General features: G+C 49.3%; 1 protein-coding gene across 1 annotated transcript; it reads left to right on the top strand.

Moving 5' to 3' along the window:
- Positions 1-4,091: 4,091 nt before the first annotated feature.
- On the top strand, positions 4,092-9,719 carry LOC136299885 (1-acyl-sn-glycerol-3-phosphate acyltransferase alpha-like). The gene is made up of 6 exons (XM_066201889.1): positions 4,092-4,276; positions 5,520-5,653; positions 6,053-6,228; positions 6,468-6,563; positions 7,036-7,108; positions 9,432-9,719. The coding sequence occupies exons 1-6, from the start codon at positions 4,092-4,094 to the stop codon at positions 9,575-9,577; spliced, it is 810 nt and encodes a 269-aa protein (XP_066057986.1). The 3' UTR covers positions 9,578-9,719.
- The last annotated feature ends 1,625 nt before the right edge of the window (positions 9,720-11,344 follow it).

The raw sequence follows: 11,344 nt of genomic DNA, 5'->3' as shown, positions 1-11,344 counted from the left end.
GGAGAATGGGAGGGGGAGTGATTTCAGTCTCTCTAAGGAGTTGCTGTGAAGGTGGACACTTCCCACAGGCTCACAGGGAAAGGACAAGAGGTAACAGATGCAGGTTACAACAAGGCAAGTAATCTTTAGACAAAGACAAACATTATTCCCGGTGATAGTGGTGTGATGCAGACACGGGGATGAGAGAAATCTTGGAATCTCCAATCTTGGGTATTTTCTCAAACTGTCTACGTCTTGAGCAAGTTTTCTGGATTTTCAGTTAACCCTGCTCTGAGTAGCTGGTTGGCCTGCAAACCTCCTGGTGTCCTTTCCCACTTCAATTTTCCTGTGATTTACGGTGATAAACTGTTTTACTTCCTAGCCAGAGTTCACCTGTCTGTGCTCTAAGCTATCCCATACATGCAAGTCCTGCAGCCCAGGCTGTTCCATGCTGTTGCCTTCTTTTCTGTCAGACCTGTCTTGATACCACAGAAATCTTTATGTGCTGGAACACCTTTTATTGTAAAACGTCTTCTCTTGTCATTATAAGTACTTCCAGCCATGGCTTTTCTCATAAATTGGTCTCTAAAGTGAATCTGTGCCGTGTAAAACTGAGGGTTATATAGATTCATCATGGAGCTGCAGCCAGAGCATCTTAAACGGTTTCCTCAGTCTTGATGACCTTTCTCTAATATATTTACCCTGGAATCCCTCTGAAGATTTTAGTGTCAATGTTAATGCCTTTAAGTGAGGAGTAAGTGATCAATTCCCTTTTGACCTGTTCACGCTTCAGAGACCGGTGACTGATGCTATCCTCGGCCAGACCAAACACTGCCCTTTGATAACTTATCATAGAAACGTGGAATATCCTGACTTGGAAAGTCCAACTCCTGGCCCGGCACAGACACCCCAACAGTCCCACCCTGTGCCTGAGAGCATTGCCCAAACCATCCTGGAGCTCTGACAGCCTTAGGGCCATGCCCATTCCCTGGGGAGTCTGTTCAGTGCCCAGCACCCTCTGGGGGGAGGAGCCTTTCCTGATATCCAACTAAACCCCCCAACACAGCTCCAGGTGTTCCCTCGGGTCCTGTCCCTGGTTACCAGAGAGAAGAGATTGGTGTCTGCCCCTCTGCTTGTTCCAATCTGTTTCAGAGTAGATATTTATCCCAGCAATTTTCAGTGGGAATCACTCCCATTTAAAAATCCAGTCCTCATATTTTGTGCTGGAATCATTGCTTTGCTTTTGGAAGTCACTTGTGGTCTTCAGCTTCACCAACTCCTCTCTCAAACGTTGCTGTGCTGACAGCAGTCTGTCCCCTTCTGAGCCTTTATATGGTGAAGAAGACAATTTTCTTGGCCTTTTCCCACCACATTGGATCAATTTCCCTGGCTCCCCTCTGTCTTCTGGCCAATGTGTGGGTGAGCAGATCTGGGGAGTGGGGGAGTCATTAAAACTTTGTGACAAAAGCTGATGGTGTGAGCAAGTCCCTCTTCTCCCTATCTCAGATTCACTTAAATTGAGCCAGGATCTGGAGAGGGTGCAAAGACCCAGGGGCAGAGGGGAGTCAGCAGGGCGTGGACCTCAGGAGACTGGGATCTTCATTAGAGCTGCAGTTTCTGAAAACACTTTTCAGGTTAGGCAAGAGCCAACTGCTTCTGAAATGGAAGCAGGATGGATCCAGGTGCTAGGGATCCTTGGAATAGGAGAAAATTATTGCTGCTGATTTTGGTATTTGTGGGTTTGGAGCCTGAATGTTGTGTTAGATCTGAGCTGCCTGTCTGTCCATGGTGAATTGGGAATGTCCTTGGCTTTCTCCATACTCATCAGAGACATTTACCTGCTGTTGGAATCAAAGACCTCCTTACTCTGTACAACTCCCTGACAAGAGGGTGCAGCTGGGGGAAATCTGGGCTCTACTCCCAGAGAACAAGGACAGGAGGAGAGGGAAGGGCCTCAAGTTGCACCAGGGGAGTTTCAGGTTGGATATCAGGAGGAATTACTTATTGGAAAGGGTTTTCAGACACTGGAAGGGGCTGCCCAGGGCAGTGGTGGAGTCCCCATCCCTGAAGGTGTCCAAGGAAGGACTGGACATGGCACTCAGTGCTCTGGGCTGGGTACAAGGTGGGGGGATCAGTCACAGGTTGGATTCAATGATCCTGGAGATCTTTTCCAACCTCAATATTTCTGTGAAGTCTTTGAAAATTGCTTAAAGTGACTTAAAATAAACCTTTTCAGTGGTCTGTGAACTGTTGTGAACTTGCAGACTTCCTTGTCCCTGACATTCTGGGTGGGTTTCTATGTGTAGAGTTGTGTCAAAGGTTTCTTCTACAGCAGGAGCCCGACAACAGCCACCCTGGTTTGGAAACCATGGCCATCCTTTCAGGACAGCTATTCCACTCCTTTCACTGGCATTACGTTTTAGGAACTTCTCTCTGGTAGGTCATGATGAACCAGCTGAGCATCAAATCAACCTTCCCCCAGTTGTAAAAGGCCGTAATTTTGTACAGATGAGATACAGGAAAGGCTGACAGGAAAGTGTTTGCTGGATCAAACCTTGAGAAGCAGAAAGAAGCCATGGTTTTTCTCTAAGCACTGGCTCCCACAGGGACCTGGTCTCTGCAAGCACCAGTTCAGAGGGGCCCAGTGTGCACACATGGGGCTCTTATAGCGTCCATGTGCTGGTGCAGGGACAGTTCAGAGGCTCTGGAGAAGCTCTTTGCTTTGGCTGCCTCTCCTGTGGTTGCAAGGAAGCCTTGGGAGATCTGAGAAGTGAGGCTGCAGTCACCTCTTTCCAGTTTTCCAGTGAAAATCAGGAGAAGAAGGGTCCCTGGCTAAGCCTGAGGAGCAGGGAGCACAGGCAATGCCTTTCTATTTTATTATGTCTTTCCTCAGTTTCTTCAGGAAATATCACTGAGTCTTGCCCATTTTACTGTCCTCAAGGATTTGACTTTGTTCTTTAGGTTGTAGGTGATGGGCATCGTGGTTAAATGGGTCCTTGGGCTATTCCCTTCTGAGAATCTGTAGCTCTCAGTCCTGGCTCGAATTGAGAGTCATCACTCCTTTGAAGTGCCAGCTGCTAGATCAAGGCCTGGTGTTAAGATGATGAATCATGAAACATTTGTTTTTCAGCCCAGTCATTCTAGCTATTGCAAAGTTCCTTTTCACACAGTTGTTTTAGGAGGTGAAAGGCAGTTGGAGCAGTCCCAGGTTATACCTGCATTTTCCTGATTTACTCCTTACTTATGCAGATGCTGTCTGGACATGTGCCTGCCTCTGGCCAGGAAAACATGGGGAGTTGCTGCTCTTGTTTTATCTTTTTGTCTAGACTTTTGGCACTTTTCCCACTTGTCCCACTGTGCATGCGGAATGTTCGGCTGCTCTGCTTGGTCCCTCAAGTGCCTGGATGTGTATGACAGGGTCTGTCTGCTCAGATCACTGTTTTTCCCTTTCTCCCCTCCAAAATACTGATTTCTGATTTCCTGGACATCTTCCAGCCAGCTTGCTTGGTGAAGATCAATGTTTGCAGAAAGTGAGACAGCCTGGGGTCACAGAATCATGGAATCATGGAATGGTTTCGGCTGGAATGGACTTGAACATCCCTCTCCTCCTGTCCAGTTCCACCCCTGCCGTGATCCGGGACACCTTCCACTATCCCAGGTTGCTCCAAGCCCCACCCTGGTCTTGGACACTTTCAGAGATGAGGCAGCCACATTTTCCCTGGGCAGGGTTTGTGCTGTCCAATACATCCCGCTCTTCCCCACAAAAGATTTTCTTAAAATTCCTCAGGGTTCCTATTCCCAGCACCTCCTGAATGGGCCCTCCAAGCACTGTCAGCCCCACAGCCCCTGCACACAGACAGCTTTGCTGCTGTGTTTGTCCTGTTGCCATCCAGCCCTCCTGGGGCTCTCACAGTGCCGTTGCTAAACCAGCTTCCCACCGTGAGTACAGCTCCCAGCAGAGAGCACAGCCTGGCTGAAGCCTCACTCCCAAATCTCATTCCAGCTTTGCACCACCCACACATAGCTGTTGGAGGGAGTCTCACCTTTGCTCTACATCACCAACTGCTCGTGACTCGTTCACTGCTCTGCTCAACACACTCCGGGCTGGAAGGATGGAGCTTTTTCTCCTTCACTACCCCTTTACCTGTCTGCTCATTGCCTTTCTAGTCCTCTACCAGGTGAAACCTGCATTCAGATTCTTTTGCAAGATGACTTTCTATAAGTTGTGGCTCTTCACCATAAGCATTGGTGTTGCCATCCTCAGTATTCCTCGTGGACGTAACGTGGACAACATGATGTAAGTTGTCTATGGCTCCTTTCTGCCCTGAGCATTGATAGAGTCCACTCTGTCCAGTGCTTTGATTTGGAGGGTCCTGGCGGTGTTGTGTGGTGGGGAGGGATCGGTTGTATATTGGTGTGGGGAGATGACGGACTCTGTAATTCAGAGAAGGGGTGTGAGTTTTAATACTGGTTTGGAGTTGATAAAAAGAATAACAAATTATGGAAAGAAAGGAAGTAAAAGGTGACATAGATTAGCCAGAGCAGGTAATGCCAACAACCTGGATGTAATGCATATTGCTATTTTTACTAGAGCTCTTTTGTCTGGTCTTTGGAGGTGTATTTCCCTCCCCCCATGGCTGAGCACTCTATTACTAATTTGAATTGAGAGAGCCACTCCAGGGGCTCTTCCCATTCTCTACTCTGAGCCGGTGCACACCTGAGATATCACCATGGTGCAGTGCTGGCCCCTGCATGGGCACTGGTGTCCCTATCAGCTCAGTGACAGCCTGGTGCCCCAGGTTTAGCAGTCCCCCAGCCCATCCCATTGTTGCCCATCGTGTCACCTGGAGGCTGCATGGGGTGTCCGGGAGTGATCAGTGGTGGTGGCAATCAGGAACCTGGGCTGAGTGGGGACAAGAAGATGACTCTGCTACACACCACCACAGTGCTTGAACCCTCCTGAAGTGCTGCAGCAGCAGGATTTACTATTCCATTTTATGCTTCAGTGGGAATTCCTATCTCCTAACTGAGCATCAGCCTTTTACTTTGAGAAAGTTTCTTCACCTCTTGACTTTGGTGCCTGACCAGTTTTTTCAGATGTTATTTTTCCAATAACTCTTCAAACAGGACTCCCAGCATTGCAGCCTAATGTCACCTAGAGGCAAACCCCTCTCTTTCCACAGCCAGCAGGGTTAGGCACAGGTTTACTGCAGCCTGTATTCACCAAGGTGGGGAGGCAGAGTACAAAGGTGTGCTGTGAATCTGGATGTTTTCTATTATTTGATTGATCCGTGGAATTTCTGGAGCTGTGGTTGCTGGGTCATTGGTCATGTGTGGCTTGAGGGAAACCTGCAAGGTGTATTTGTCTTCTATAATTAAATAATTAACTGCAGATGGCACTAATTGTTCTTCTGTAAGTCATGGTCAAAGTTGTCTATGGGAAACTGGCAGAAGCAGTGTGCGAGGTGGGCTGGTTTGGATGCAGAATTTGTTCCCAAATTTCAGCATCTCTTTGGCTAATTTCCACTCCTCTTTTCCAGGTTTTTGCGCACATTGACCCGGCCACTCAAATACATCTTTGGCATTCAGATAGTGGTGAAGGGCAAGGAGAACCTCAGGACTAAGAAACCTTTTGTCCTGGTGTTGAATCACCAGACCTCCCTTGACATCATGGGTATGTGGTGATACTGCCTCCTGCTCCTGACCCCAGGTGTTTGTAGGGATGGCTTCTATGGAATTCTAGGCAGAAGGGCAGGAGTGGCTGCTACAGAGCCCTTCACCAGCCAGCCCCAAGCCAGGGCTGGTCTCCAGGGGATCAGAGGAATTTTCAAGCTACATCAGCTTCACCCTCTCCAAAGGAATTGGGCAAGGCTCTCAGCTGACCACAACCCTCTCATAGCTGCTCTTCTTCAATGCCTGTCCTGAGTGGATGGCCTGGAGACCCCCCAAATTCCCCAGAGATTCTATGGAGCTTCAGGCATGGCATCTCCTAGAGCAGAGGGCTGTTGCCCATAATCTAGTAGGACCCTGAGTGTAGATGATGACTTGTTCTGTCCTTGCTGTCCCCTCACAGTGATGATGGAGATATTGCCAAGGCGCTGTGTGCCCATTGCCAAGAAGGAGATCCTGTACATGGGCACATTTGGCCTGGCCTGCTGGCTCGCAGGGGTCATCTTCATCGACCGCAAGAGGAGTGAAAAGTCCATTGCCACCCTGACAGAGGTTGCACACTCCCTGCACAAGGACAACGTGAGTGGGGAGGAGTCCAGTGAGGAGCCACTGGAAAACAGGAATCTGGATGTGGGTGGAAAGAGATCTTTGTCTCTGGGCTGGGCACTGAGCAGAACAGAGTGAGAACAGAGAGTGTGTTCTGTGCCCGTGAACGGAGGTCAGGGGTATAGAGATGAGCCCCAGGGCACCATCCCTCTGCAGTGGCTTAGAATTGTACCTGGAGGTCCTTCTACCCTAATGTCTTCTCCCTCCTGCAGCTGCGCGTCTTGATCTTCCCTGAAGGAACTCGCAACCATGGTGGCTCTATGTTGCCCTTCAAACGTGGGGCCTTCCAGCTGGCTGTGAAAGCCCAGGTGAGACTCACCTTCTTGCCCCTGGAGCACAGACCAGGGTCCTGGTCCCTTGCTTCCCTATGGATTGAGTACATATCCAGGAGCCCTCGGGGGTTTGCAGTTGGCACCGGAGGGGTCTGTTTCTGTGACAAGTGGAAAACCTTTGTTACAGCTTGGGATAAAAGTGGGGACCCTTGACAAGAGCCCTGGTCCTGCACAGGGAAGTTTCTGCTGAGTTGGCCTCTGTAGATAGTAATTTGACAATTCCCAGCTGTTGGCCTAAATACAGAGATGAAAATACAAAACCCAATAGCAAGGACACGGGGTGATACAGCTAAATGATTTAAATATTCAAATAATCCTCCGAGTGTCTGCTGTGACGCTGATGGTGATAATTATCAACAAGGTGCAGGATTCACCTGAAAACATGAGTTGAACTTTGGAGGAAGGATAAGGAGATGTGTATATTCACTGTAGACTGCCTCCCCTCCAGGTCCCCATTATTCCTGTAGTGTTGTCTTCCTACAACAGCTTCTACAACCAGAAGGAGAAGAAATTTACACCAGGTGAGGAAGACCTGGGGCAAAGAATGGTCTGGGTGGTGGTGCAAAGCTCAGTCCTTAGTGCCATGACTGGGGTGGGCAGAGGACCATGTGTAATATGGAGATGGCACCCAGAAAACAGAAGTTTCTGTCTTCCTGCAAAGAAATGGGACATTTCAGGCATCACTTTTCCCTCTCCCCTTGGATTTCTCACTGCTTGTCCAATACTTGTCCAAGAGAACTTGGAGGAGCAGCAGAGTCCTGGGGCAGGTCCTGCCCCTGACCCCCCTGCCCCACGCTGCCCTTGGATCTGCAGGTGCATGAAGAGCTAGGAAACATTTATGGTAACAAAAATTTCTACTGGCCACTGATAAAATTTTAGGGGAAAAAATATCACAAATCTTGGACTTCAGAAGGAAAATGCAGAAAAAATGGTACAAATTCCAACTGAGAAAAGTAACCCATCCTGTTCCTTCTCTCCCTTAGCTGCCGCCCACATTAAAATGGACTTCTGGCACTTCCCACTCTTTCCCATGCTAGCCCTGGTGTTCCCTGAGGAGAGGATTTGCATCTGAAATTCTCATTCCTCCCATTGTTGTGCCTGGGTGTAGTCATTCCCTTGCAGGCAGACACCTGGAAAGAGAGTGGAGCAAATGATAAATATGGAATTGCCTGTTTCCAGTCATCCTTCACCTGCTGGTTTTATCCTCTCCCTATTCACACAGGGATCTGTCTTTTGGATCTGAAAGTGTTCCCCCACCTGAGGCCAATAGGACCATGAGCTGGGGTTTTGCCAGCCTGTTGTCTTCCCTTCACATCCCTGATCTGGGAAATCAGAGAAAATACTCCTGGGGAGGGATCTTTGAAGCAGATGAACATTTTTGCTTTAAGCAAGGCCAATTCTAAGACAGATGAATTAGCTTTGTGACCAGTCCAGAAAATGTTGTGTTAACTCCAAGGATGGCAATTCCAAGAATTCCCTGAGCTTTTTAGGAAACTTTTTGCAGTTACATGTACATTTGCCTATATACAACTTCAGTCACCCTGGGAATTCATGGTTAGCTAATTCCATGCTCAGCTGATCTCTGAGCCCTTTTCCAAATGGCTGTTAAACAGGCAGGACCTGCACTCGTAAGAAAGAACCCTAGTTAGCTTTTCTTGTACTTTCCCACCTGGAAGTTTTGCCAGAGCTGATTTTGAAGATGGTGGTCAAGATTCCTGCACACTGAGCAGGTCTGTGGGTCAGGACAGCTCTGTGTGTCGACAGTGACTCTGGGTGTGCTGAGGAGCCTCTTGAAAGCACAGTTCTGTGCCTGATGTTGGACGCTGTTGTTCATGGAACATGCCTGGTGCTTGCTGGAAGTCTGTTCCCAAGAGACCTGAATTTTCAGCACAGCCTTGTCATCACCCTTCTCTTTCAGTAGGAGCAAGTGAAGTGAGGTACCAGCCTGGCTTTGGGTGTAAGATGTGCAGGCAGGTAACACAGAGTCATGGAATCACAGAAAGGTTTGGGCTGGAAGGGACTTGAGGCTCATTTCATTCCACCCCTGACCATGGCCAACGGCACCTTCCACTAGACCAGATTGCTCCAAGCCCCATCCAACATGACAAACCCTTTTCTTTTGTGAAGTTCTTCTCTGTGCTTGTTCTGCCTCCTTCCCACAGCTCTGCTGCTGGCACTGCTGGATCTCATTCCAGGCACACGTGTAAAGTCATGCAAGAACATTACAACACATCACAGACTCTCCCCAGATTCCCAGGTTTCTGTTTGTGCAGGCACTATCTTGTCTCCACTGGGCCAAAACAGGGGACTCTTGTTGCCAGAACAGAAGAGCATGATGGCAGCTCCCCACTAAGTTCTTCCAGTTTACACCAGTCCATTGCTTAGATGCTCCCCCAGACAAATCAGACATACCAGGGAATCCTGGCCACAATTTCTCTCATCCCAAAGTGTGTTTCTGGAAGGAGAGACCATACTAAATTTGCTATACATAGACAGAGAACAGCCAGTTTGGATGTGTTGTATTAAACATTGTCTCTTTACCCGTGATCTAGGCAGACCATGAGATCTTTCCACTGTGAAAACTCATCCTATATGAAACATTGCATAGTGTTGGAGGAGACATTCACCTGTTTCCATATTTATGATTCTTGCTCTCTCTGTGGATGGGAAAAGCCCAGGTTGGGTTTTTGCTGTGTGCATTTGGGATGTGGCTGGGCTCCCACACCACCAGTGTGGGAATGAGGGCATTTCCTTGTTTGGCACCAACTCTGCTGCTGTACCGCCTCCGGCTCTTCTATACCACTCATGTATTGTCTTTTCTCCCCCCATCTCACCTTCTTCCAGGAAGTATGATCATCCAGATCCTGCCAGAAGTGGAGACGCTGGGCCTGGGCCCAGATGATGTTCCCAAGCTGACGGAGCAGGTCCGTGACTCCATGCTCTCTTCCTACCAGGGGATATCGGGAATGATGAACAGAGCTTCCCATTAGCAATCCCATCTTCCAGCTCCAGCTGTGTGTGCCACAGCTGAGGGGAGGCCATGGCAACCACAGGACGGTCTGGCAGCAGAGACAACTGTGGATTGCAACACTGACATACCAGAGACAGGCAAAACATCCAACAAGGAGAGAAGCTTCCCAGGGGAATATTGCTGTGCACCTCCCAGAGAACTGTGCCACCCAGGGGGACAGATACACAATGGACTGCTGGACATTTCTGTGCAATCATATTGCTGAGAATGTCCCACCAGCCGGACCCCAGGCAGAGCTGAACCTTTCCTGTGATCATTGCTGCCTGCTTAAAACCACCTTTCCCTGTTCAGATCCAAAAAGGCGGAGGCATTGATCCCAAGCCTGTGGCCGTGCTGCCTGGGAAGTGGCTGCCTTGGGGTTTGAGGGCTGCCACATTCCCCTGGAACACACTCAAGTGAAGGTGCTGTTTTCTTCCTCTTCCATGGGGAGGATTTGGGAGGTACCTCTTCCACAACACACAGAAACCAAGGCAGCTTTGGGAGAGGGGAATTAAAGACCTTACATGTGTCTATGGGGCTTGGTGGTATCTTCGGCATATTTAGCCTTCCTTTTAAGCTGAGGAAGATTTTTTTTTCAGGGTTGAGTGAGAGGTACGTGTCTGGGGACTCAGAAACTAGAGGCAAACAGCAGGAGTAGGCTGCCAAATATCCTTGACATGCCCAGATGGAATCATCATCCCTGGAAGTGTTCAAAAATGTGTATATCTGGTGCTTAGGGACATGGTTTAGTGGTTGACCTGGCTGTGCTGGGTTAATGGACTCTGTGATCTCGGAGTGATTTTCCAGCCTTACTGATTCTGAAATTCTGAGACAATTTTATGATAACCTCATGATTTTTAGCACAATCTATATATCTTTCAACTCAAACACACTCTGGGACCTGCAGATCCTGATTTCTGAGTCCAGCCTTCTGCCTTCTCTGTCAGAGGATGCCCACCAGCCCTGATGTGACTTACTTTTTTCTGCTGGTGTGTTTAGCTACGAACCAGAGCCAAAGAATGTTCTGGACACAGGTCTGGCTTACATAGAATCACAGGTATATTCACAGAATCATTTAGATTAGAAAAACCTAATCAAGCTCATCAAGTCCAACCTGTGCCCGATCTCCATCTTCTTAACCAGCCCAGAGCACTGAGTGCCACATCCAGCCCTTCCTTGGACTCCTCCATGGATGGAGACTCCAAACCTCCCTGGGCAGCCCCTTCCAGTGCTCAACAACCTTTTCCATGGGGAAATTCCTCCTGATTCCCAACCTGAGTCTCCCCTGGCCTAGCCTGAGGCCGTTCCCTCTCCTCCTGTCCCTGTTCCCTGGGAGCAGAGCCCGACCCCCCCGGCTGTCCCCTCCTGTCAGGGAGTTGTGCAGAGCCACAGGGTCCCCCCTGAGCCTCCTTTTCTCCAGGCTCAGCCCCTTCCCCAGCTCCCTCAGCTGGTTCTAGTGCTTCAGTCCCTTCCCCAGCTCCGTTCCCTTCTCTGAAAGTGCTCCAGCCTTTCACATTCTTTCAGTGGGAGGCCCAAAACTGAACATGGGATTTGAGGTGGGGCCTCAGCAGTGCCAGCACAGGGGGACAGTCACTGCCCTGGTCCTGCTGGTCACACTGTGTCTGGCACAGCCCAGGTGCCATTGGACTCGCCCACCTGGGCACACTTGGGCACTTGTTCAGCCACTGTCAACCAGCTCCTCCGGGTCCTTTTCTGATGGAAAGATTTCCTACCTCTCTGCCCCCAG

Source organism: Chamaea fasciata, unplaced genomic scaffold, assembly GCF_029207755.1.
Source record: "Chamaea fasciata isolate MVZ Bird 193981 ecotype frontalis unplaced genomic scaffold, bChaFas1.0.hap1 SCAF_21, whole genome shotgun sequence".
Lineage (NCBI taxonomy): Eukaryota > Metazoa > Chordata > Aves > Passeriformes > Sylviidae > Chamaea > Chamaea fasciata.
The sequence above is the reverse complement of the archived record's forward strand: the minus strand, read 5'-3'. Positions and strand labels throughout refer to the sequence as shown.

Coding starts and splice junctions, on each gene's coding strand:
- LOC136299885 (XM_066201889.1), top strand. CDS start 4,092: ATGGAGCTTTTTCTCCTTCACTACCCCTTTACCTGTCTGCTCATTGCC. Junction 4,277..5,519: donor CGTAACGTGGACAACATGAT/GTAAGTTGTCTA, acceptor CCTCTTTTCCAG/GTTTTTGCGCACATTGACCC. Junction 7,109..9,431: donor GGAGAAGAAATTTACACCAG/GTGAGGAAGACC, acceptor ACCTTCTTCCAG/GAAGTATGATCATCCAGATC.